The 20586-nt window shown below is 43.2% G+C and overlaps 3 protein-coding genes across 4 annotated transcripts; 2 read left to right on the forward strand and 1 right to left on the reverse strand.

Annotated features, from left to right (window-relative positions):
- Positions 1 to 8134: 8134 nt before the first annotated feature.
- On the reverse strand, positions 8135 to 13367 carry GDF9 (growth differentiation factor 9). 2 transcript variants are annotated; one of them, XM_010971602.2, is made up of 2 exons: positions 10886 to 13122; positions 8135 to 9643 (listed from the first exon to the last, which is right to left on the reverse strand). In XM_010971602.2, exons 1-2 carry the CDS (start codon positions 11280 to 11282, stop codon positions 8679 to 8681), a joined length of 1362 nt encoding a protein of 453 aa, XP_010969904.1. In that variant the 5' UTR covers positions 11283 to 13122; the 3' UTR covers positions 8135 to 8678. The 2 variants fall into 2 exon arrangements, 1 of the variants encoding a protein (XP_010969904.1); XR_012505635.1 differs by lacking the exon at positions 10886 to 13122 and adding an exon at positions 13261 to 13367 and having other exon boundaries at positions 9510 to 9643.
- Positions 13285 to 14622, forward strand: UQCRQ (ubiquinol-cytochrome c reductase complex III subunit VII). Its single transcript, XM_010971603.3, has 3 exons — positions 13285 to 13441; positions 13591 to 13758; positions 14425 to 14622. The coding sequence occupies exons 2-3, from the start codon at positions 13605 to 13607 to the stop codon at positions 14517 to 14519; spliced, it is 249 nt and encodes an 82-aa protein (XP_010969905.1). The 5' UTR covers positions 13285 to 13441; positions 13591 to 13604; the 3' UTR covers positions 14520 to 14622.
- Positions 14623 to 19368: 4746 nt separating this feature from the next.
- On the forward strand, positions 19369 to 20465 carry LEAP2 (liver enriched antimicrobial peptide 2). The gene is made up of 3 exons (XM_010971607.3): positions 19369 to 19624; positions 19825 to 19964; positions 20285 to 20465. The coding sequence occupies exons 1-3, from the start codon at positions 19451 to 19453 to the stop codon at positions 20319 to 20321; spliced, it is 351 nt and encodes a 116-aa protein (XP_010969909.1). The 5' UTR covers positions 19369 to 19450; the 3' UTR covers positions 20322 to 20465.
- The last annotated feature ends 121 nt before the right edge of the window (positions 20466 to 20586 follow it).

Genomic DNA, 20586 nt, shown 5'->3' on the forward strand with positions numbered 1-20586 from the left:
TTACAGACACACACATATACATATACGGCTAACAGTTGTTGCTGATGTTGGCCCATTCTTGCTCAAGATCTTCACATACAAAGCAAGAGACGGTCTCCAAGTGTTGTAACCACTCTGACATTTTAAGAGTGTGCATTTAAAAGCAGAAAGAAAGCTCATGCATTCTTAAACTAATTTACCCCCTAGTTCAGAGCACCATCTGCCCACAGACCTAAAAGCATCTTGCAAGTCAGGAATTAAAATCTACTAATTATTTTTTAAAACAAGAGTCTTTAGCAGTAATACCAAGGAGACTGTTCAAAAGTACATAGCCTAGTGCTACTTGTTAACAAATTTTGATGTGACTTAAAACTGTATTGAGAATATCTAAATTATTTCCAGGATCTATCAAGTCAAGGCATATTCCAACCCTGACACCGTATGTGTATCTATGTGGTAGTTCTCAGCTTCATGTGTGTAGTTGCATGGAAGAAAGAGAAGTTTGGCAGAACAAAGTTTCTGTCCGTTCCTTTGACTTGGAAAGGACAGATAATCAGACAGCCCCTAAGAACTACACTCCAAAGGTAGCTACAGAAAATTAACACATGCTAGACATATGTATATCAATCTGAGCCTCTTTCCTCAAATTGTTGTGACTATTTTCAGCAGCAAGAGCTGTGAATCACCTTTTACCATTGATAATTCTCCCAGGCTTGGGCAGTTCCGTAGTGGGAAAGAAGTACATTTGAGTATCAATTATTATTCAAAAGAGAAAGCTAGGAGGAAGGAAATTTATCAGCTTAGTAAATACACAGTGTTTCCATCAGTATCCAGGGGGATTGGTTCCAGGACTCCCTGCGGATACCAAAATCCATGATGCTCAAGTCCCATATAGAAAGCGATGTATACAGTCAGCTCTCCATATATGAGGGTTGCACACCCCAAGATTGGTTGAATCCAGATGCAGAACCTAGTTGATACAGAGGGCCGATTGTATAATTTATGTGCTTTTTAAGTGTCATGAGCTCTTCCTTGTGGGGGCCGTATCAGGGTGGAGTTAAGAGTGAAATCACATGAGGAAGAGACTGCTGTGCTGTCCAATAGAAAGAGAATATGAGCCACATATGTAGTTTGATGGTATCTAATGGCCACATTAAAAAAGTGGGAAAAAAAGAAACAGGTGAAATAAATCTTAATATATATTAAATATATACATATACATATTTACTATATCCAAATAGATCCAATAAATCAAAATATTACCTTTTCAGCATGCAACCAATGTAACAAAATTAGATATTTTACATTCTTTTTTTCATCCCATCTTTGAGATCTGGTGTGTATTTTACATTCATAGGTCATGTCAACTTTGATAAGCCACATGTTAAATGCTCAATAGCCACACATAGCGTGTGAATGACTACCGTACTGGATGGCACAGCTTCAGAGCATCTGAGTTACGGTGGTACTAATAAAAGCAGCGCTTTGTGAGAATCTGTTTGCCTGATATTGTTCTAAGCTCTTTACGTGTATTAACTTATTTAATCCTCACAACCCTAAAAAATAGAAAAAAAGAGGTTCTATTTGTATCCCCATTTTAAGGATGATGAAACTGGGTTCAGAGATGTTAGCTCACTTGCCTGAAAGTATAGCCAGGGCTCATGCTTTTAGCTACTCTGTTCCCTGGGGTGTACCTACCTACTACTCTTTTTAGTTCATTTGCCTGGAGTTTTGTTGAAGGAGCTGAATAAGATGAAGTCATGAACACTTTAGTTCTAGAAAGTGCTCAATGTGTGGCATCAACTCAGAAAATCCCCAAGATTTCTTCAACTCCACAACCCTGCTTTAACATTTTACAAACATTTCACAGACTGGTAATGGCCAAGGGCATGAACACAATGAAAACTTATGATCCTGAATGGTTTCTCCTCCAATTATGCAATGATTTACAAAGTTTGCAGCATAAATTTTCCTGGCAAATGATGCAATGGAAGTTGGGCACATTAACCTTTATTTTGCTTATTAAAATAACCTGTTAAGCTCCTTTTCCACAGTTACAATTGAACTGTTTTTCTATGTTTAGGCAAAATTTGAGATTGTTTATTGGTAAGTAGTTTGGTCCTGCTAGTCAATACTGTCTAATGAGTTACTTTTTTGTTGTTGTTGTTAAATATGGTACACAGTCCAAATTTTAGATGTTCTCCTGCTTCAGACTCCCTTCTACTTTCCTTCCACAAAACTCACGGGACGAGGATTAGATGCAGGAGTTTAAAGAAGTCATCAAATATGTGGTATATTTATACAATGGAATACTACTCAGCCATAAAAACTGACAACATAATGCCATTTGCAGCAACATGGATGCTCCTGGAGAATGTCATTCTAAGTGAAGTAAGCCAGAAAGAGAAAGAAAAATACCATATGAGATCACTCATATGTGGAATCTAAAAAAAAAAAAAACACACACACACACACACAAACAAAGCATAAATACAAAACAGAAATAGACTCATAGACATAGAATACAAACTTGTGGTTGCCAAGGGGGCAGAGGGTGGGAAGGGATAGACTGGGATTTCAAAATTGTAGAATAGATAAACAAGATTATATTGTATAGCACAGGGAAATATATACAAGATCTTATGTTAGCTCATGGAGAAAAAAAATGTGACAATGAATATATATATGTTCATGTATAACTGAAAAATTGTGCTCTACACTGGAATTTGACACAACATTGTAAAATGATTATAAGTCAATAAAAATGTTAAAAAAAACTAAAAAAAAAAAGAAGTCATCAAATAGACAACATGTAGAAAGTTCTTTGCAGGTCACAAAGGGACTACAATTTGCTATAGACGTTTTCTTACCTACTTTCTCTAAGTAGAGATTTGAACAAGGACTTGACATGGTACTTAAAGAAGTGCCCCTTTTTGATTTGGAGAGCTGAGCACATGCATTTATCTCTAGTCCCTCCCACTAACATTAGAAGAAGTGAATATCAAATATACCCATAGGGCAAAGAGTAGGTGAGGTGAGCACTGCAGATGTGTGAACAAAGTTTTGGGCTGAAAATTGGCCAGAAGAGTGAGCAGAGCTAATTAAAAAGGAAATCTAAACCTGGCAGGGGTGGGGACATCAAGGAGAACCTAGGTGAGTCATAGCACAGAACCCTGGGAAAGCTCAGGAAATGAAGATGCCGTGTGCCGTGGAATGCGGAGGTGCCACCTATGACTGTGAGTGGGTACTGCCCAAGTCTGCAGCAGGAACAGCTGGACCCATCCCAAGCAACTAAGGGACCACCCCTCCCCCAGCCCAGCAAGAGACTAGGGATTGATTCTGTGCAAGAGTTGAAGCAAAGAGGCTCCAGACAAATGAACTCCAGGCATGGTGAAGACTGGGGTAAGAGATGCAACATTGGGATAAAAAGGGATTAGGTAGCCCTTTCCATTGCTGGGCTCTAAGATGACCAATTTTCACCAGATAGGTATGTATCTTTGCCCCATCTTCCTCTCACCAGAAGACCGGCCAATTCTTTTGAGGAAAAATTTAAACAGAGAGGCTTCAAACCGAAGGGCCCATTAATTAACATATCCCACACTCTAATGCAGAGCTTCCAACAGCTTTCTAGAGCCTTACTCTTATAAATGGACAACAAAAGACATTTGAGAAAAGCCTCCAAACTGAAAGAAAAAAACATACAGAAGAAAAATCATAATTAAGAGGCAGCTCATGTGGGTGGGGATATGAAGCCAGGGAATGGAGTAAGTTTTACCCTCTCATTTCACTGTAAGGACCTAAGTTTCCTCTCTTAGTAGAAGATTGCCATCCTACAACCTCAGAGAGACAGGCCAAGTAACAAACAGAAGCCACAAAAATAAATTCCAAGTTTTTTCATGTCTCTGCATCCCATTCTCCACTGTCAAGACACGTAGACAGTATCTCCTCTCACCTGGACCATGACAATAGCCCCCTAAATCCCAGAAGGTTTCCCTGCTTAAGACTTGTCTGTCAAACACAGAACACTGCAATGATCTTTTAAAAAATGAATCTAACCATTTTAGGCCCTCGATTAAACACTCTTAAGGGCTTCCTATTGAACTTGGCATAAAAATCCCATCCCCATGAGCTGTCTGACTTGCCCTTGTATCCTCTGCTCTGCTGGTTTCTTCCACCTCATCTTCTCTGACTCCACTTGGCGATCCACTCACTCTCTCTCCTTCCTCACTTACTTGTTATACCCAGTTCTTTCTGGTCTTAGAAGGCAAGCTTGTTCTCATCTCCCTTTGTTCTGCCGAGAAGTACATGGCTGCTTATGTTGTTTAATTGTTTACTGCCCGTCTCTCCTCACTGTAACAGAAGTTCCCTGAGAGCAAGTGCCATGTCTATCTTGTTTACCATCCTTACACTAGCATCTAGAGCAGTCCCTGGCCCAAATGTGCCCAAGAAATATTTACTGAATAGGTATTTGTAGTTTAAAAGACTCAAAGTTTCAAGGGTAGAGGTAAAATGTTAAGATGAAAAAATGCTGAACCATTAATTCCATCAGGAGGTATCGAAACTTCATTGATGTTAGGGTCAGCATTTCCCTTGACCCAAGTAAGTTTCAATTGTGAAAAATTCTAACCTAGTGTAACAATGTCAATACCCTAGTTGTGACAGTATGCTATAGCTGTGCAAAATATCATTGAGATAACTGGATAAAGGATATACGGTGTCTCTTTCTCTTTTGGGGGAGGAGGACGTAATTAGGTTTATTTATTTTGTGGAGGTACTGGGGAATTGAACCCAGGACCCTTTGCATGCTAAGCACATACTCTACAATTGAGATAGACCCTCCCCTCTTTATTTCTTACAATTGCATGTGAATCTCATTATCTTTTAAAAGTTTAATTTAAGAAATTCTCGAAGTAAGATAATTTAGTATTCATTCAGCCAGCTTATGTAGTACAACCCCCAAAATGTCTTTCTCCAGAGAATGTTCTAAGGTGACACATGCTCACTGATGGAACTTAGGGTGAAAAAGGAAGTCTCCATTTCTGGTATGTGACCTATTTTTCCTGGAGCTGAGGACATCAGACTCTGTTCTTAACCACACACAGTAGCTGACGCATAGTCAAGGTTCAATAAATATTTATTCAACGGGCTAATTATTTCTGAGAAGGCCCAAATGACATTCAGGCACAGGCTGCAAACCCCTAACACTCCCCGTTATAGCATTCCCATGTGCAAAGACTTCAGCACCAAACACAGGCCTATAAATGACTCTAAACCATTCACAAAGCATTTATTCTTATTAAGATGTCCAAAATGTACAAGTGGCCCTTATCTACACATAACTCACTACTCAGTGCTTCCATACAAATTGTATTACATAGTAAGGTAGGGCAGAGAGATACTGTCAGGCCAGCTATAAAATCCTGTTATTTAAATGGATACTGAAATAGTCCTAGTCTTACTGAAAAATCTAGGCCCTTTCCAAAAACTGACTAGTAAATCTGTGGTTTGGTAATTAACCACATGAAGAGAACCTACTTCACTTGTCAATTCTGGTAAAGGATTGAGTGTCCGAATCTCCTGGTTGTGTTTATATTTAGAGAACAGTTAATTTACAAAACAGCTTAGTTTTCTAATGTATCAATCCATTTAGCCAATCTATATACCTAAGAAATGTTTTGGGGATTTACATCCTCTAAATAATCTAAAGAATATTTTCAATGTTTTAATTTCACTTCAATTATTTTATAAGTTAAAATCCCTCCGAAGTTGCAAATTAAAATCCACTGCTTAAAGTTTTGAGATAAAACAAGTTCTTTCATCGGAGCATCTCTCCTTTATGGCTTATATAGCCATGAATACCTCCCTCCTTTGCCTTATGCCAGAACTTCATTTTTCCCAGAGGCTGTCTAAACTGAGTTCTAAATCACATTCAGTGGCTGCTGCCCTTGAAGCTGATTAGGAAAACGCCAAGTATTTAACGTAACACAGGAGTTGATTTAAACTGATAAAAGCAGGAAACTCAGAGCTGAAGGTGAACCCAGCTCCTGACATGGCCCATTGTTCCTTGGCACACTAAGGCACTCATCACATTAGGTGACCTCCTATCTCATCTGGACTAAATTCCAAACCTGAATGCATCTATTTAAGGTAGATGTAGCCTCATCCTTGAATTTCCAGATCAAAATCACTGTTGTCCTTTCCCATTTATTTTCTAAAGCAGTAGCTTTTATCAAAGTAACCGAAGAAAAACAGGTTTCATACGGAGGAGGCAGTTGGGAGACTATTAGATCCTCCTCAATTGTGTAGAAGAGAATCTTTGAAGTTTAAATGTAGCAGATATATAAGCCCTGAGTATTAACACTGTACAATGAATGAAAGAGACTAGATTTACAAATGAAGCCTAAGGGTGGAGGGGGAGGCGGCAAGCTTAGAGTTCTTCGAGCTATCATTACTCAGCTGTAGCCTCACCACACTGTGCCTAAGTGTCTGAAGTCAATTTTAGAACTTACCTATACGGATGGACTATTTTTCTAGTCCTCGTTTTGGCATTGACTAATACTTAACTTCCATCAGAACCACCCCTTCATTTTCTTCTTTTCAAAACCTTCTGATTACAGACCATATTCCTTACTCAGCCACAGAACTAGGCCGTGGAAAAAGACAGAAACAACAAAGCAAAACAAATTCCCCTGTTTCAAGGGGGAAAAAGTCAGTTTAGGGTAACTGGGGAGCTATGAAGAACCCTTAAAGTTGATAGATTCCATTCTGTCCATTTGACAACAGCCATATTTCAAGGAGATTTACTTTCAAATAGGCTCATTTGTATCCTCCCACCATTACTCATGCCCTTGCCATTCTATACTGCTAGGAATGACAGAGGATGATTCAAAACCCTTGAAATACCATTTCTCTCTTATACTTGCAACATCATTTACAAATAATGACTCCTTCAGGTTACACAAGATGGCAAAGTTATTTGGAAATTGGGCCACCTAAAAACTTGTTTTCCATCCTATTTTTCTGAAAAATGTTTTTTAGAGGAAAAAAATCATGAGCAGGTAATAGAGCATTTCTGTCTGTATGTGCAGTAATGTGTATGCAACATAGCACTAGGAAACAATTAAAAAATGAAGTTAAGAAAACAATTCCAATTTATAGATATTAACTAATATATATAAGATAGGTAATCAGCACGTTTCTACGGTATAGCACATGGAACTATATTCAACATCTTCTAGTAAGCTATAATGAAAAAGAATATGAAAAGGAATATATGTATGTAAATGCATGACTGAAACATTATGCTGTACACCAGAAATTGACACAGCATCATAAACTGACTATACTTCAATAACGTTTAGAAATTTAAAAAAAAATTCCATTCCCAATAGCATCAAAAAGAACAAAATACCTAGAAATCAATTTAACAGTGGAAAGCACAAATCATACTTAAAAAACAAAACATTGTTGAAAAAAACGAAAATAGGAACTAAATAGATGGAAAACATCCCAGGTTTGTGGAATGAACACTTAACATTGTTAAGATGACAATATATCTCTAACTAATTTAAATCAAAATCCCAGCTGACTTCTTTAGACACTAAGCACCAAGCAAAGATCATTTACAAGAAGTACTTCTTACGATCTTAGTTTGTAGAGCAGGGTTTTACGAACTCTGAAACAGAAATCACTGCATTAGCCCCAACTCTGTACCTCCAGGGCTCTCTCAGGGTAGATTTTACAGGAAAGCCCTCATACCCAAACAAGGCCCGCTCTGTAACATAACCTAGCCGCTGCCAACTTCATTTAGTGCTAACAGTACTAAATCCACCTGGAAAAAATCTATGGGGGTGGAGTGATAGGAGCTGAGGGAAAGCAGCAAAAACCAACCAACAAAGGAAAAAGTGCTTCTTGACCTCCTTCCAAAGGGTCAGAAATTTTAACTATATAAAGGAGATGGTACATTTCAAAAAAAATCTTGAACACTGCATTTTCTTGGGAAAATTTGCAAGCAATTTCCTTTAAATAAATGGGACAAATGTTACTGTTTGATGTGAGTCAGCTGATTTACACTAGCCATCTAAGGAGCAAAGTTAGCACCAATCACAAATACAACAGAAATGGGTTACATTGCATATTCTCTAGTCTAGGGACTCTCACCTGATGGGGATTTAGGGAGAAGTTAGTATCTTTCACTCGGCAAAAGGGATAAAAAGTTGAGCCAAGACTAGCTTTTCAATATACTTTCTCTCCCCATCAAATGACAATTAAAAAGCAAATCTTTAATTAAAGTTACACACAATTTTTGCCACTGACAGAAATTTATTCTTCCATTAAACAAGACTACAGCACTCTGAATTGTCTATTCAGTGCTGCAATCCCAACCACAATTTATGCTAATTAAGTTTTTACGTCAAAAACAAGACTCCTCCGAAAAGAAAAAAATAACTCAGGGAAAAAAATTTAAAGCTCTCCAAAATAATGGCAACTCATTTACACTTGGAAATAAAAAATGCAGATGTTAGCCCTTTACACTGACAGGTACCACCGAATGTGCTAATCTACACAGGCCCCCCTTTACACGACGCACACTGCCTTATAGAGATCTGACACACGAAGCTTTCTCCTGAAGGCACAGATAGGCACACAGCATTTATTTTGCCTGAGAGGCTCAAGGTTTTAGTTTAGAGGGCCCGATGTTAACGACAGGTGCACTGAGTGGCTATCATATCTTCATATTCTTTATAAGCAATTGAGCCATCAGTCTCAATGGTCAAAACACTCAAAGGACTGTACTTGGCAGGCACACAGGACGAGTGCGGCACTGAGGGGTCGAGCTTTTCGTGGATGACGTTCTGCACCATGGTGTGAACCGGGGAGCCGTACCGATGTCCCGCTGCCCTCGGACAGTCCCCTTTACAGTATCGAGGGTTGTATTTGCGTGGGGCCACAATCCAGTTGTCCCACTTCAGCTGACTAAAGCTAAGTCTAAAGTCGTGGAGCTCACACTCATTCTGGGGAAAAAGAAACTGTTTGAAGTATTCACTCAGATTGAGTGAAGCTGGAACCAGAGGCTTCTTCAATTCAGAGCTGACCGTTTCCTGATCTCTCCGGTGACGGGAAGCTCTTACAGGCTCAGCAGCCTCTTCTCCCGTGGGGTAAGTGGACAGCCCTCCCTTCTGGTCAGGAACATGTGAAGGCCTCCTTTTATGGTGGTGGGAATACCGCCTGTGATAAGCCTCAGCACTTGTGTCATTCAGATATAAAAGCAGTGAGGGGGGCACCAGGAGAGTCGTATGAAGTGGACTTTTCTGTGCTGAAGGACGCTGCGGCTGGGCTGTCAGACATGTAAAATTTACAGACATGTGAATACTCCTCCTGTTGGAGGCCACTAGGGGCTGAAGGACAGCGGTCACATCAATCTCAATCCATTTGTATTTCTTTCTAAATTCAAACTGTGAGTTAACGGTAAATGAGTTTGGAGCTTTAGGGGGAGTCTTGCTAGAAAGCTCTGGCTCTTTAATCACCAGGTTAAACACACATTTAGCAGGAGAAGGAAAAGCAACGGAATTGCTGAAAGTGTATAGCAAGACTGACTTGAGTAAATGTTCAACAGCAGTAACACGATCCAGGTTAAACAGCAGGTCCACTGATGGAAGGGTTCCTGAGAAGAAAAACAATCCACCAGTAGTGCTCAATACAAATGGAACATAGCAGGAAGTCAAATCAAGGAGTTAGTACCTCAGTATGTGCTTTTGCCCCTCTTTTCCCACTTTCTCAAGCCTCAAAACAAAAGCGGGGGTGAGATGGGAGTTATGAAGAAAAAGCAGATAATCAGCGCTTACAGCTGGGTACTTTATCACCAGGAAGTCAGAGCCGCTTTGGTGATAAATTAAAACAGGGGTCTCTACATTCTGAAGTTTCAGAATCTAAATAATTTGCTCCAAACACAGGGAATGCTAAAAAGGAAAGCATTATTTTTCTCTTGGAGAGTCTGTAAAGGGAAAACTACACCAAAATAAACACTTAGTGGCAGGGGGAGGGTATAGCTCAGTGGTAGAGTGTGTGCTTAGCATGCATGTGGTCCTGGATTCAAGCCCCAGTACCTCCATTAAAAAATAAATTAAAAACCTAATTAGCTCCCCACCCAAAAACTTAGGGAAAAAAAGAAAAAACACTTACCAGGCTTGTTAAGGCATTCTAAGTCCTTATTGAAAGAGTCAATAAAGAAAACTTACTGTCTATGTTAATTGGGAACACTTGAGACTGACAACAGACGCTCAAAAACCCACTATAATAAAATAGGACATCAAAGAAGGGTTTTAACGAGCCACAACTGACCTGCTGGGTTAGAAGTCAGGAGCTAGTGAATATTGTTTTTGTTTTTTATAGTGCTGCTCCCTTCTCTCACACACCCAAGACTGTCAGCTAACACTGCGTTCTTACAAAGATCCACTGGGACTTAAGCTTTCCACTCACAGCAAAAACTACAGAGAAAACATTCTGTTTCATAAAGCACACCAATAGCTGTAAAAGGTATTTTAGGCTCATTTCCAGTCCAGCATTGGTAGAATGGGAAGAATAAGCAACTGGAAGTCAAAATGCCTGGTTTCCAGTCTTGATTTTGTGACCCTGGACAAGACACTAACCCTAGCAGCACTTTCATCAGCCTACTGAGCCATTAAGTCTCTTCTAGCTCTAAAATTCTATCATATTAACCCACCGTAACTCATGAGGACATAAGGAGGAAACAGTAAGTTCAAGTACCAGATTTGCTTGGATTTTGATATTGAATAATTGCAAAGTAAAATGCCGTTCAAGGCGCAAAACACAGCTCCTTTCTGTAATGGAAAGGAGAAGGTCTATCATCTTCCCTCTACCCATTACCCAATCTGCTCCTACACACCTGTTGCCTGGTCCCCAGGAGCCTGCTTGTGCTGGGCACAGGGGGTGAAGAGCCGAACAGTGTTGTAGAGGGGACTTCTGTTGGATTTGGGGATCCCCTCCTTGGTAGCATATGCCATATAGAGCCTCTTCATGTAGCGCAAAGCTCTGGCGTCTGGCTGCAGCCTAGGGGCCCCATCTGGCCCATCATAGAGAACTCTGAAGAGAGGGGAAAGGAGGCCAGATCTGTGTCTCTCATCTAGAGGCTGTAGCAAAGACCAAGGCTGAGCCTCAGATTCCAATGCAGCACTAGCGGCAATCTGAGCTTCTCTGCTAGAAGCCTGAGAACCAAGGCTAATAGGAAAATAGAGCCAAGCAAAGCAGCAAAACCAAAGGAAGAATTTGCTGGGAAGTGCCATGGCTTGGAAGAATTAGCAAGGAGCACATTTCCCCATACCAGTCTTCCTACAAACCAGGAAGAGCCTCGGTTGGTCTCTTAAATAAAATTTAGGTGTGTGGGTGGGCTAGGTTCACTTCTGTAATCAGACCTCAAGGATGCCCAGCTGAAGATAGTTCTATCAGCTATATGTCAAACACCTGACAGAACCCTATTTATCCAATTTGTCCTCCTTACATATGGATATATTTGGTTATTTAGCTTTCCTCTTCCTTTTCCCTGGCATTTATTTAAAATGTCTTAAGTTATCATTATACTAATGGTCTAATCATGTAGCTGAAAGGCTAAGAGAAATTGAGGAGTGATCTTAAAATAAAACCACTCATTTTTTCAGAGCGAGTAGGATTCTTAAAATGTTCCTTAGGTATTTGCTGAAACTTCCAAGGCATATGGAAAAGCTAATTATTCACAATGTTTGGCAGATCTGTGGGTATGCAATTTATGGTATTGGGTTTACTCTTCTTTATCCTCCCCACCGCTCCCATTTTCAGGTGCTTAGAATAATTATTTACTGCATGCTGATTTGGAGGGTGAGAGAAAGTCGCAATTGGCATTGAAATTCCAGAGAGCAGAAAACTGCTAAGTTGCATAGTTCTCTGAGGTAGCTTAATAAGGATATGTACTTGGATTACTGCAACATGCCTTAAAAAGGAGGATGTCACCTTTAATCTTGACTCATTTTATAACACCTTGATGCCTTCACTTTGGTCTGCACATTTGCCTACACAAACTTTGCTTGAAAGGTCTATTCTATACGTCTTTGCAGGTGCTAGAAAATAAAGTTTTATTTGTTTTTCATTAATCACTCAAATGGTGGTAGAATTTGCTAGGGTATTTTTGTTCTTAACTCTTGTAAGTATTTATGTTTCCGCCTCTGAGCGGAGATCAGGTTAGAGATTATGTTTCAGAAAAATGAGACAAGGGTGCACCTTGGATAGCTGAAATGAGAGGATATCCAGTGCCACCCCTAAGGAGACTGTTTTCTGAGAGAAAGTCAACCTACACTCACAGTACAAGATACAGAACCAGTCTATGCAGGGCCTGGGCTGATAAAACTAAGGTATATTTGTAAATTTTAAGTTCATTGCCTGCCAAGCTTCCCCTAGCCGGTCACTGGTAAGCAGGGTTATAAAACGCACTCAAACTGTTGAATGCAAACTTGGATCTAGATTACATACGGCTAGCAATTCCATGAACAAAACATGTACAGACATGCTGCATCAAGTGGGAAAGTCAGTCAGCTGCACAGGACAGCAGCATTCTTAAGTAGAAAGCACTTTCCCAAAAATGATATCGCCTTACACACGTTCCTGCCTCCCTCCCTGGGAAGTGGAGCGAATTGTGGGCAACCTGACAGTCCGTCCCTGGCCAAGCCCTGTCGTGGAGAGGGGAGAGCTGGCTGCTGTGAAGGTCGCCTCTTCCTTCCCTCCTCCCACCACTAACAGTTGTTCAGCAGTTGCTGGACAATTATGTGAAGTCTGTTGTGGCTGGATTTGAGGAAACGTTTTAATCTCTCCTGGAAAAGTCTACACTCTGCCACTGTAATCCGGTGGCTGCCAAGAGAAGTCCCAGATCCGTGTCCTTGACTCGGGTCCTGGGGTCAATGATGGTCTGAACATAACCGATCCCAGTTCCAGCCACTGGACAGGACCGTATAAAACCTCGTGTCGGCTGCCAGGCGGCACCTCCTCCGGCCTCCGGGGCGCTCTCCACCGCGGGAGGACACCGGCCTTTAGCGCGCGGCTGTCTCGACCCTCGAAGTTGGCAGTCACCTTGCTCTTCACCTCTTGGTCCCGCCCAGCTCTGGCCGCCTCCAGCGGCTCCTCAGAAGGGCGAAGACCCAAGAGAAGCTAGAGGGGCTCGGGGGGTACCCCCGTCCCAGTGCCCGCCAATCGTGCTAGGCCCCACCCCCCGCCCAAGCACCGCCCACCACACGTCACCTGTCCAGGGCACTTCTCTCCCGCACGGAGGAAACGGCGCCTCCCCCTGGAGACGGCCGGGAAATTGCGCTCCCGGAAGTGACGTCACCGCCTCCTAGCGCGGCGCCCGTCCCTACCGGAAGTGGCGGGCTGAGGCCGGTGGATCCCGTACTGTGGAGGGCGAGGTGACCTCGGTGCGGGGGTGAGGTTCTGCCGCCCGATCTCGGTGGCCTCGGGAGGGTGGGGGCGCCGCCTAGGCTGGGAGAAACGGGGGACGCCGGGGAGGGTCTCGGGTTGGGGGCGGCGCGTCCCGGGCTTGAGCCCAGCGTCTGTCCTCCCTCCGTACTGCAGGCGCCGCTGCGACCATGGGCCGCGAGTTTGGGCACCTGACGCGGATGCGGCATGTGATCACCTACAGCTTGTCGCCCTTCGAGCAGCGCGCCTTTCCGAACTACTTCAGCAAGGGCATCCCCAACGTGCTGCGCCGCACTCGGGCGTGCATCCTTAGGGTCGCGCCGCGTGAGTTCCTTGGCTAGGCGGGGGTCTGGACTTCCATCCACCGTGGGAACGGCGGGTCCCCTCAGTGAGCGCTCTGCGACGGGCGGGCGCCCTGCAGCTTGCCATGCACACGTTTTCTCACTGGATATTCTTGAAGGCCCTTGAACTGGTCATAGCATCCTCCCTATCCTACAGATGAGGGAAGTGAGTCACGGAGAACTTAAAAGGACTGGCCCAAGGTCACTTATGTGACTCCATCGTCTCCATCTGAGGTCATCTTTACCCACTTCTTTTTTAGAGATGAACTGTTCTGTGTTAAATGTGCAACAGATGGTGATGCGAGTTGCACAATATTGTGAATTTGCTGAAACTCACAGAAGTGTACATTTCAAAATGGTTAAATGATGTTTATGTTGTGTGAACTTGATCTGTTATCTCATTAAAGTATTTTAAAATGTGCAACAGGGGAGAGATAGGGAAGATTTGGTAACAAATTTTCCTCGGTGAACTCCTTTCTTTGGGCCACCTGTAAAATGTGTGTGTAATGCAGCCTTTCCTGATCTGGTTTAAGAGTGCTTTCTTAAAAACTAGAGACAGGAGGGCAGAATATGCTGAGTCAGAAATGAGGACTGGGACCCTTGTGCCTTATATGTGCTCACTGCTTACTCTCATTTTTTATTTTTATAGCATTTGTAGCGTTTTATCTTCTCTACACGTGGGGAACCCAAGAGTTTGAGAGATCGAAAAGGAAGAATCCAGCTACTTATGAAAATGACAAATGAGCAGCTCATCTGGATAATGGTTCCTTGTCTCTGAAAGACCCTTCTCTGGGAGAGGAGTCTACATTGTAGTGTCCTGAAGACACAATAAACTTATTATGGGCTACACTGTTGTGATTTTGCATTTTTATGAGCAGAGTCCTTGGATGTGTCTGCTAATTTTCAAGTTCATAAACTCCCCTCTCCAGCATGAGGCCTGAACAATTTTGGCCAGTCTCTGAGTTTGGTGAAGGATTGTGGCTCACCCCTTGTTCTGTAATCTACAAAACAGTAGCTGCAGCTACTCCTGTGGATGGCATGTATTGTAGGGAACGTTGGCTCCCAGCCTCCGCTGCCACAATGACAATAAAATCTAGTAACTGTATTGTCATTATGTAATTACTTTTCTTAGCCTTTTACACAAATAAAAGTGTTTTAAACCTCACAGCTACCTCTTGAAGTAAGTATCACTGTTACACTTAATTTGCAAATAAGGACACAGGCATAGAGAGGATAAGTAATTTGCCCAGAATTATACAGCCAGTGAATGGTAGAGTCTGGCAAGCAAGTTCATGCTGTGAGAGCTATGCTGTACCACCTTTCCTCCTAAGGCAAGCCTGCCTTAGCCTGGGAGGAAGTCAGCTGTCAGAGGAAGGGGTGAGGTGACTCCTTTGCCTCTAGAACTAGGGTCAGCAAACTGGCTGTGTTTGTACCAGGTTGCTAATGGTGGATTTCAACCATGTGTGGTCCATAAAGCTTAAAATATTTACTCTCTGGCCCTTTATGGAAAAAGTTTACCCCTGTTTTAGAGCCTTTGAACAATCTTTGTGGTGGAAAAAGATACCCTGTTCCATACACCAGGAGGTGGTGGGGACAAGTGCTGGCAGTTGTATGCTTCTGGTTCCCTGCTCTAGTTCTAGAAACTTCTCTTCTAAGGACACTTGGGTCCAGAGCAGCAACTTTTACAGTGAGCTCAGCTTCTGGCCCAGAGTATATCTTCATTTATTCTAATGATTGCTCCTGCCTTTTAGGAATCAAAATTAAAATACCTCAAAACAAAAATCGGCCAAGATAGATTGCATTGTGACACAGGGTAAGGAGGTGAGGCTGAGGTGGACAGACTTGGGCCCATATCCTTTGTTGCTTCCTCACTGTGTGATGCAGGCAAGAAATCCACATTCCTTAGCTTTGAGCTTCTCACCCATAAAATAGATGTGTTAATAATACAGAGCCTTAGGGCTGAGGTAACAGTGAAATGACTGATATGGAAGAGTCCGGCAGGATGGTGCAAGCTTAACAAAGGACAGTGGTGTGATGAAAACTCTTGCCTCACCAAACAGTCTAATTTTCCAGTTTGGCTCTTTGTCCAAGTTTATTCCCAGGGCTTGCTGCTTGAACTGCGGTGTTTTGGGGTCATAGACGCCTTTGAGAATCTAATGAAAGCTGTGGACCTGAAGAAGCTGTGAATGTACCCTTCCTAAACTTTGTATTGTTTGAACAGGCTCACGGCCAGGGGAAGATCGATGATTGCCTTAACAGGACATTAATCTGAATTTTTCCCCTCTGATTTTGGCCCCAAGCTTCCTAGGGGCGATGGCCACCATCTCCCATCTTGGCTTCATTTTACCCTTGGACTTTTATTCCTGGTTCTATGAGTCCTTTTGAGATACCAGCTCAAAATCCAACTTACTCTTCCTCAGTCCAGACCAGGCACTGAGCCTGTTGGTCTGAATCCTTTTATTCCAGGTGTGCTTTACTGAGGAGGGGTTCTCTGAGCCCTTTCATGTGCTGAGCTTCTGCTTTGGGATAAAATTGTTTAAGGGTGCTTTAAGCCTGTCTCCTTCCAAAGGGCTTTCCTCTTTAAACTTGGGGACACAGAGCTCTGTGCAGCAGGGTGCTGGTGGGTGTGGAATATGAGTTGTCATAGCTCAGTGCTCTCGTATGTGATGTGGGATTTGGGGTCATTTTATGGACTATTCTATCTGTAGAAATCCATAAAAAGGAAAGTGGGTGAAGTCTCTTAAGGAAGAGAGACCACTGCTGTGGCCTCTGCCTGTAACCCACCCACCTGGAGCCTCCAGCCGGAGTATGCTCCTTCACCTGCTGCTGGGGCACAATCCGGTGTTCCTTTAGCCCTTTTCCCCAGCAGTGCTCCTGCTCCCCCAGGGCTTTCCTCTCTGGGCTGCAGAATGCAGCAAAGGGGACTCCAGTCAGCCCACAGTCCCAGAGATGCAGGCCCAGAAGTCCATGACAGTTCTAGCCAGCAAAAGAGCAAATACACTTTGACCCTTTGTTGAAGTTTTACCTGGAAGTTTTTCCATTTCAGAGTCTTTCATTTTTCATTAGGTACCTTCTGCTCAGGGATAGCAAAAAAGTTTCCCGTTACTGTTGTGCCCTAGTGATCTTCTATTCACCTGGAATGTGTTTCAAACAGCTGCTCATGTAGCTAAGCCCTCTGTCTCCCATTTCATTCTAGGCACTTAATCTCAGAAACAGAAAATCCCTAGGAGCTGTATTAAGAGTTACCAAGGTATAAGCTGTCAAATGTGTTCAGTCATTTACTTCTTGTAAATTAATCACTTGAACCCCAACATGTTGAGTTCTGAGAGGCCTTAGAGATCCTCCTGTCTCACGACAGAACAAGAAACTAAAGCCCAAAGAGGGGAAAGGCTGGCCTGGTCAGTTACCCTACCTAGGCCCCTGGCTCCTGCCTTCCAGCTAAGCACTCTTTCTCCTTATGGCTCAAACTATTAAAGGCTGCCGAGACCTTTCTGCTGGAGGGTGGAACATGTAGTTTTGCATCGATTTACTCAGCAAAGTACTTGAATGCAGAGAGTGCCTGGATTTAAAAAAAATTTTTTTTTTTAATTTCAGGAATAGGCCTTCACGATTCTGCTCAAGGATGTGGGATGGCTGTGGACAATTGCTATCACTTCAACTTAAAGCTGTCTGGATGCCACTTTGCTTTTAAAGGTTTGATTTTTGCTCCATACTTAAATAAAACAACTACAGAGTTAGTGTGGACATATGTTGAAATTCTTTCCCTCACGGTGATTCCTTCCACAGGCAGTAACTAATGGATCTTTTCTTCTGGGAGGAGGGATAGCACACAAGGCAGAGAGAGGCTCGAGCCACAAAGGCTTCTGCAGTGTTGTCACACCCACGCTGAATGGTCCTTTTTTCCCCTCACAGAGGGGACTCAGAGCAGACCCTTCCCTCAGCTGTGGTATTGGCTTATGTTCACACAAAAGGCTACTTTGATTTTGGTTGAAGTACAGGAAGGCAGAAATGGAGGCTCATGAGAAGGTATCTCTTTGGAATGAGCAGGTTCCAAATCCCATTTGGCACATCAACTCCAGGCTTGTTGAGGGGAGGCTGGCGCCGAGTCCACAGATCCTGCTGGCTCTAGGACAACAGGTTGTTCAGTCTTTTGCTTACCTAATCAGATTTGTGTTCTTACCCAATGTTCACTAGGTCACCATACAGCCTCTTCCCCACCCCACAACAGTACTTAATTAAGCCCCTACTTGGGGTCATTCTGTGTCTAAGCCAGGAGTAAAGAAATGGAAGAGCAGCTACCTAGTCTCAGACTTGCAGGATTGGTTAAGTGGGTTTGACATAGTTCTGTTTCTCAGTGATCCTTATGTGCAAGCAGTGGTGTCTCCCTCCAGGCCAGGTTCCATGTTCCTGAGAGGACTGGAATCAGGCAGACAGATCTGTGGCATCACATCCCACCCAATCTCAGCTTCGATGTCCACCATACCACCCTCTTCTCCCTTGGCAAGAGGACTGGTGACCATCCCATTCCACCTCCAGCTGTGCTGCACCTCCTCCACTTCCCCTTGGGGAACAGGCAGTCTCTTACCACACAACCAAACTCTGAAGATGAGAAGTGCTTTGCAAAGAGGTATCAGCCAAGTGTTCGGGGAGACACTAGGCACAAAAAGAATCTTGTTGCATTTGTTTTCTTGGCTTTTCCTTCCAGGTCACTGGCAGATCTAAAGTCCTACAAATCTCCTTACTCAGTATTCACACCTTTCCCCATAAATTTATTTAAATGTCTGTCATTTAACGAGTACCATAACTACTCATGGTTTAGGTACATTCCCTTTCTTGGTCTACAATCCTGCAGCAGTTCCCACTTGAGCTGGTGGATGTTTTTGAGCTTTGGAGAGATCTCAGCCCTATGCCTGCTTCCCTCAGCCTGCTGGAAGGATGTCCTCTGTAAAAAGCCCAGTCAGCTGCTGGCAGAAAAGCTCACAATTCCAGGTTTGCAACATTTGTCACCACCACCACCAATCTCTCCCACTGCTTTAGGAGCCCCTGCTGTCTCCTCATTTACATTTTATTTTAAAAAGGAAACAAAGCCAACCAATAGTCATTCATTCACTTCACCCATGACTGAAAGATCAGTCAGTCCTGATTTCTTTTCCCCGGGAGGTGGCAGGTAGGACAGACTTTGAACATTTCTGCAGCAGGGTTTCGACTCTTCTAGGGAGATGATGTGGAACAGATAACTAGGATGACAGTCCATCCATATAAACGGGGGTCTAGGGCACTGCAGACCACTGCTTGCTGAAGCATCCTCCCGCAGAAGGGAGATAAGGGCCTCACCCCACTGCCTATAACAAAATGTATCTGCACTTCTTTTCTAGACAAAGATGAAAGGGGTCAACATTATTTCTGAAGACCTCAATATTTGAATTCTATTTTGATTATAGAATGATTTCACTGAACTATTTTGGAATCAAAATGTGGCTAGGTGCCTGGTCTCCCTCAATGACTTCACGTGGCTTTTCAAAGGGGAGGAGGCAGTGCTGACTTGGTAAAATGAGTGAAAAGATCCAAGCCAGCAACACAGTCAAAGTCCAGACGAGGGATCGGTAAATACAACGTACCTGAAAGACAGGCCTTGAGCAGATTCCTCTGGTAGACATTAACTCATTAAATTGACCATGACTGTAAATATAAACTTTGCCCCCATCTCACCTGGCAACCATAAAAGAGGCGGATTTGTCTATAAAAGGATGCAGAAACTGTCCCCAGCTTTCAGGCTCCAATATCCCGTCAAGATGTGGCACCTCAAACTCTTCGCAGTACTTATGATCTGCCTGTTGCTGTTAGGCCAGGTAAGGAAAGGATACATATGTTGGGGTTGTGGGGATGGTGGTGGTGGTGGAATTGTGGGCAGAACTTCAGAGAGCCAGATTCAGTCCTGAGGAATGGTCCTTCTGCTCTGGGTCTATAGCATGGGGGGAGGTGGGGTTCTTCCAAGTGCACAGCAGGGGGTCAGCTCTTGTATATCTGAGGTGAGTGTTTTGCCCCACAGGTAGGTGGCTCCCCAATACCGGAACTGAGTTCAGCAAAGAGAAGGCCAAGGAGAATGACCCCATTTTGGAGAGGGGTTTACCTCAGGCCCATTGGAGCTTCTTGCCAGGACGACTCTGAGTGCATCACAAAGCTATGCAGGTACTGCACAAACCTGGGAGCAGGGCTGGGCCCAACAGGCCTGGGAGGCTGGGCAAAGGGGCCATCAGCACACACACAGACCTAAGAATAAAACTGGGCTAGAGGACTGCCTGGGCTAAAGCTGGGAGCTCCATGGAGGAGAATCCCTCAAGAGTTAACAGCCAAGAACAGCTCCACACAAGTACCATGAAAAAGCAGCGCCTTTCCTTTCTTCACTCTAACCTGAGCCCGGATATCAAGCAGAGGAAGGAAATGCAGCAGAGGGTGCTCTGGGCACTGCTAGATCTGTGTCTTAAAAATCACCTTTTCTTTTCCCTCAGAAAAAGACGCTGTTCCCTGAGTGTGGCCCAGGAATGATGCACACACCAGGGGAAAAGAGGACAGCACTCGCCTACAACAACGCTCCGTTCTATGGAATACTGACATACTGCATTTGGCTGGAGACGCTTAAGTGAAGCAATCTTGTGTTTTTAATATTTAAAGACAGATGTATGCTTTAAATTGGTCTCCGTTCCTTCTTAGAATATTGGTATGTAGGTAAGCATAACTTAACTTGTGAACTTAAGAGTTTATTTTTCTATGTATACTATTAAATGTCTGAAATGGAAATTTTGGCAGCCTG

This window comes from Camelus bactrianus, chromosome 3 (assembly GCF_048773025.1).
Source record: "Camelus bactrianus isolate YW-2024 breed Bactrian camel chromosome 3, ASM4877302v1, whole genome shotgun sequence".
NCBI classification, from domain to species: Eukaryota; Metazoa; Chordata; class Mammalia; order Artiodactyla; family Camelidae; genus Camelus; species Camelus bactrianus.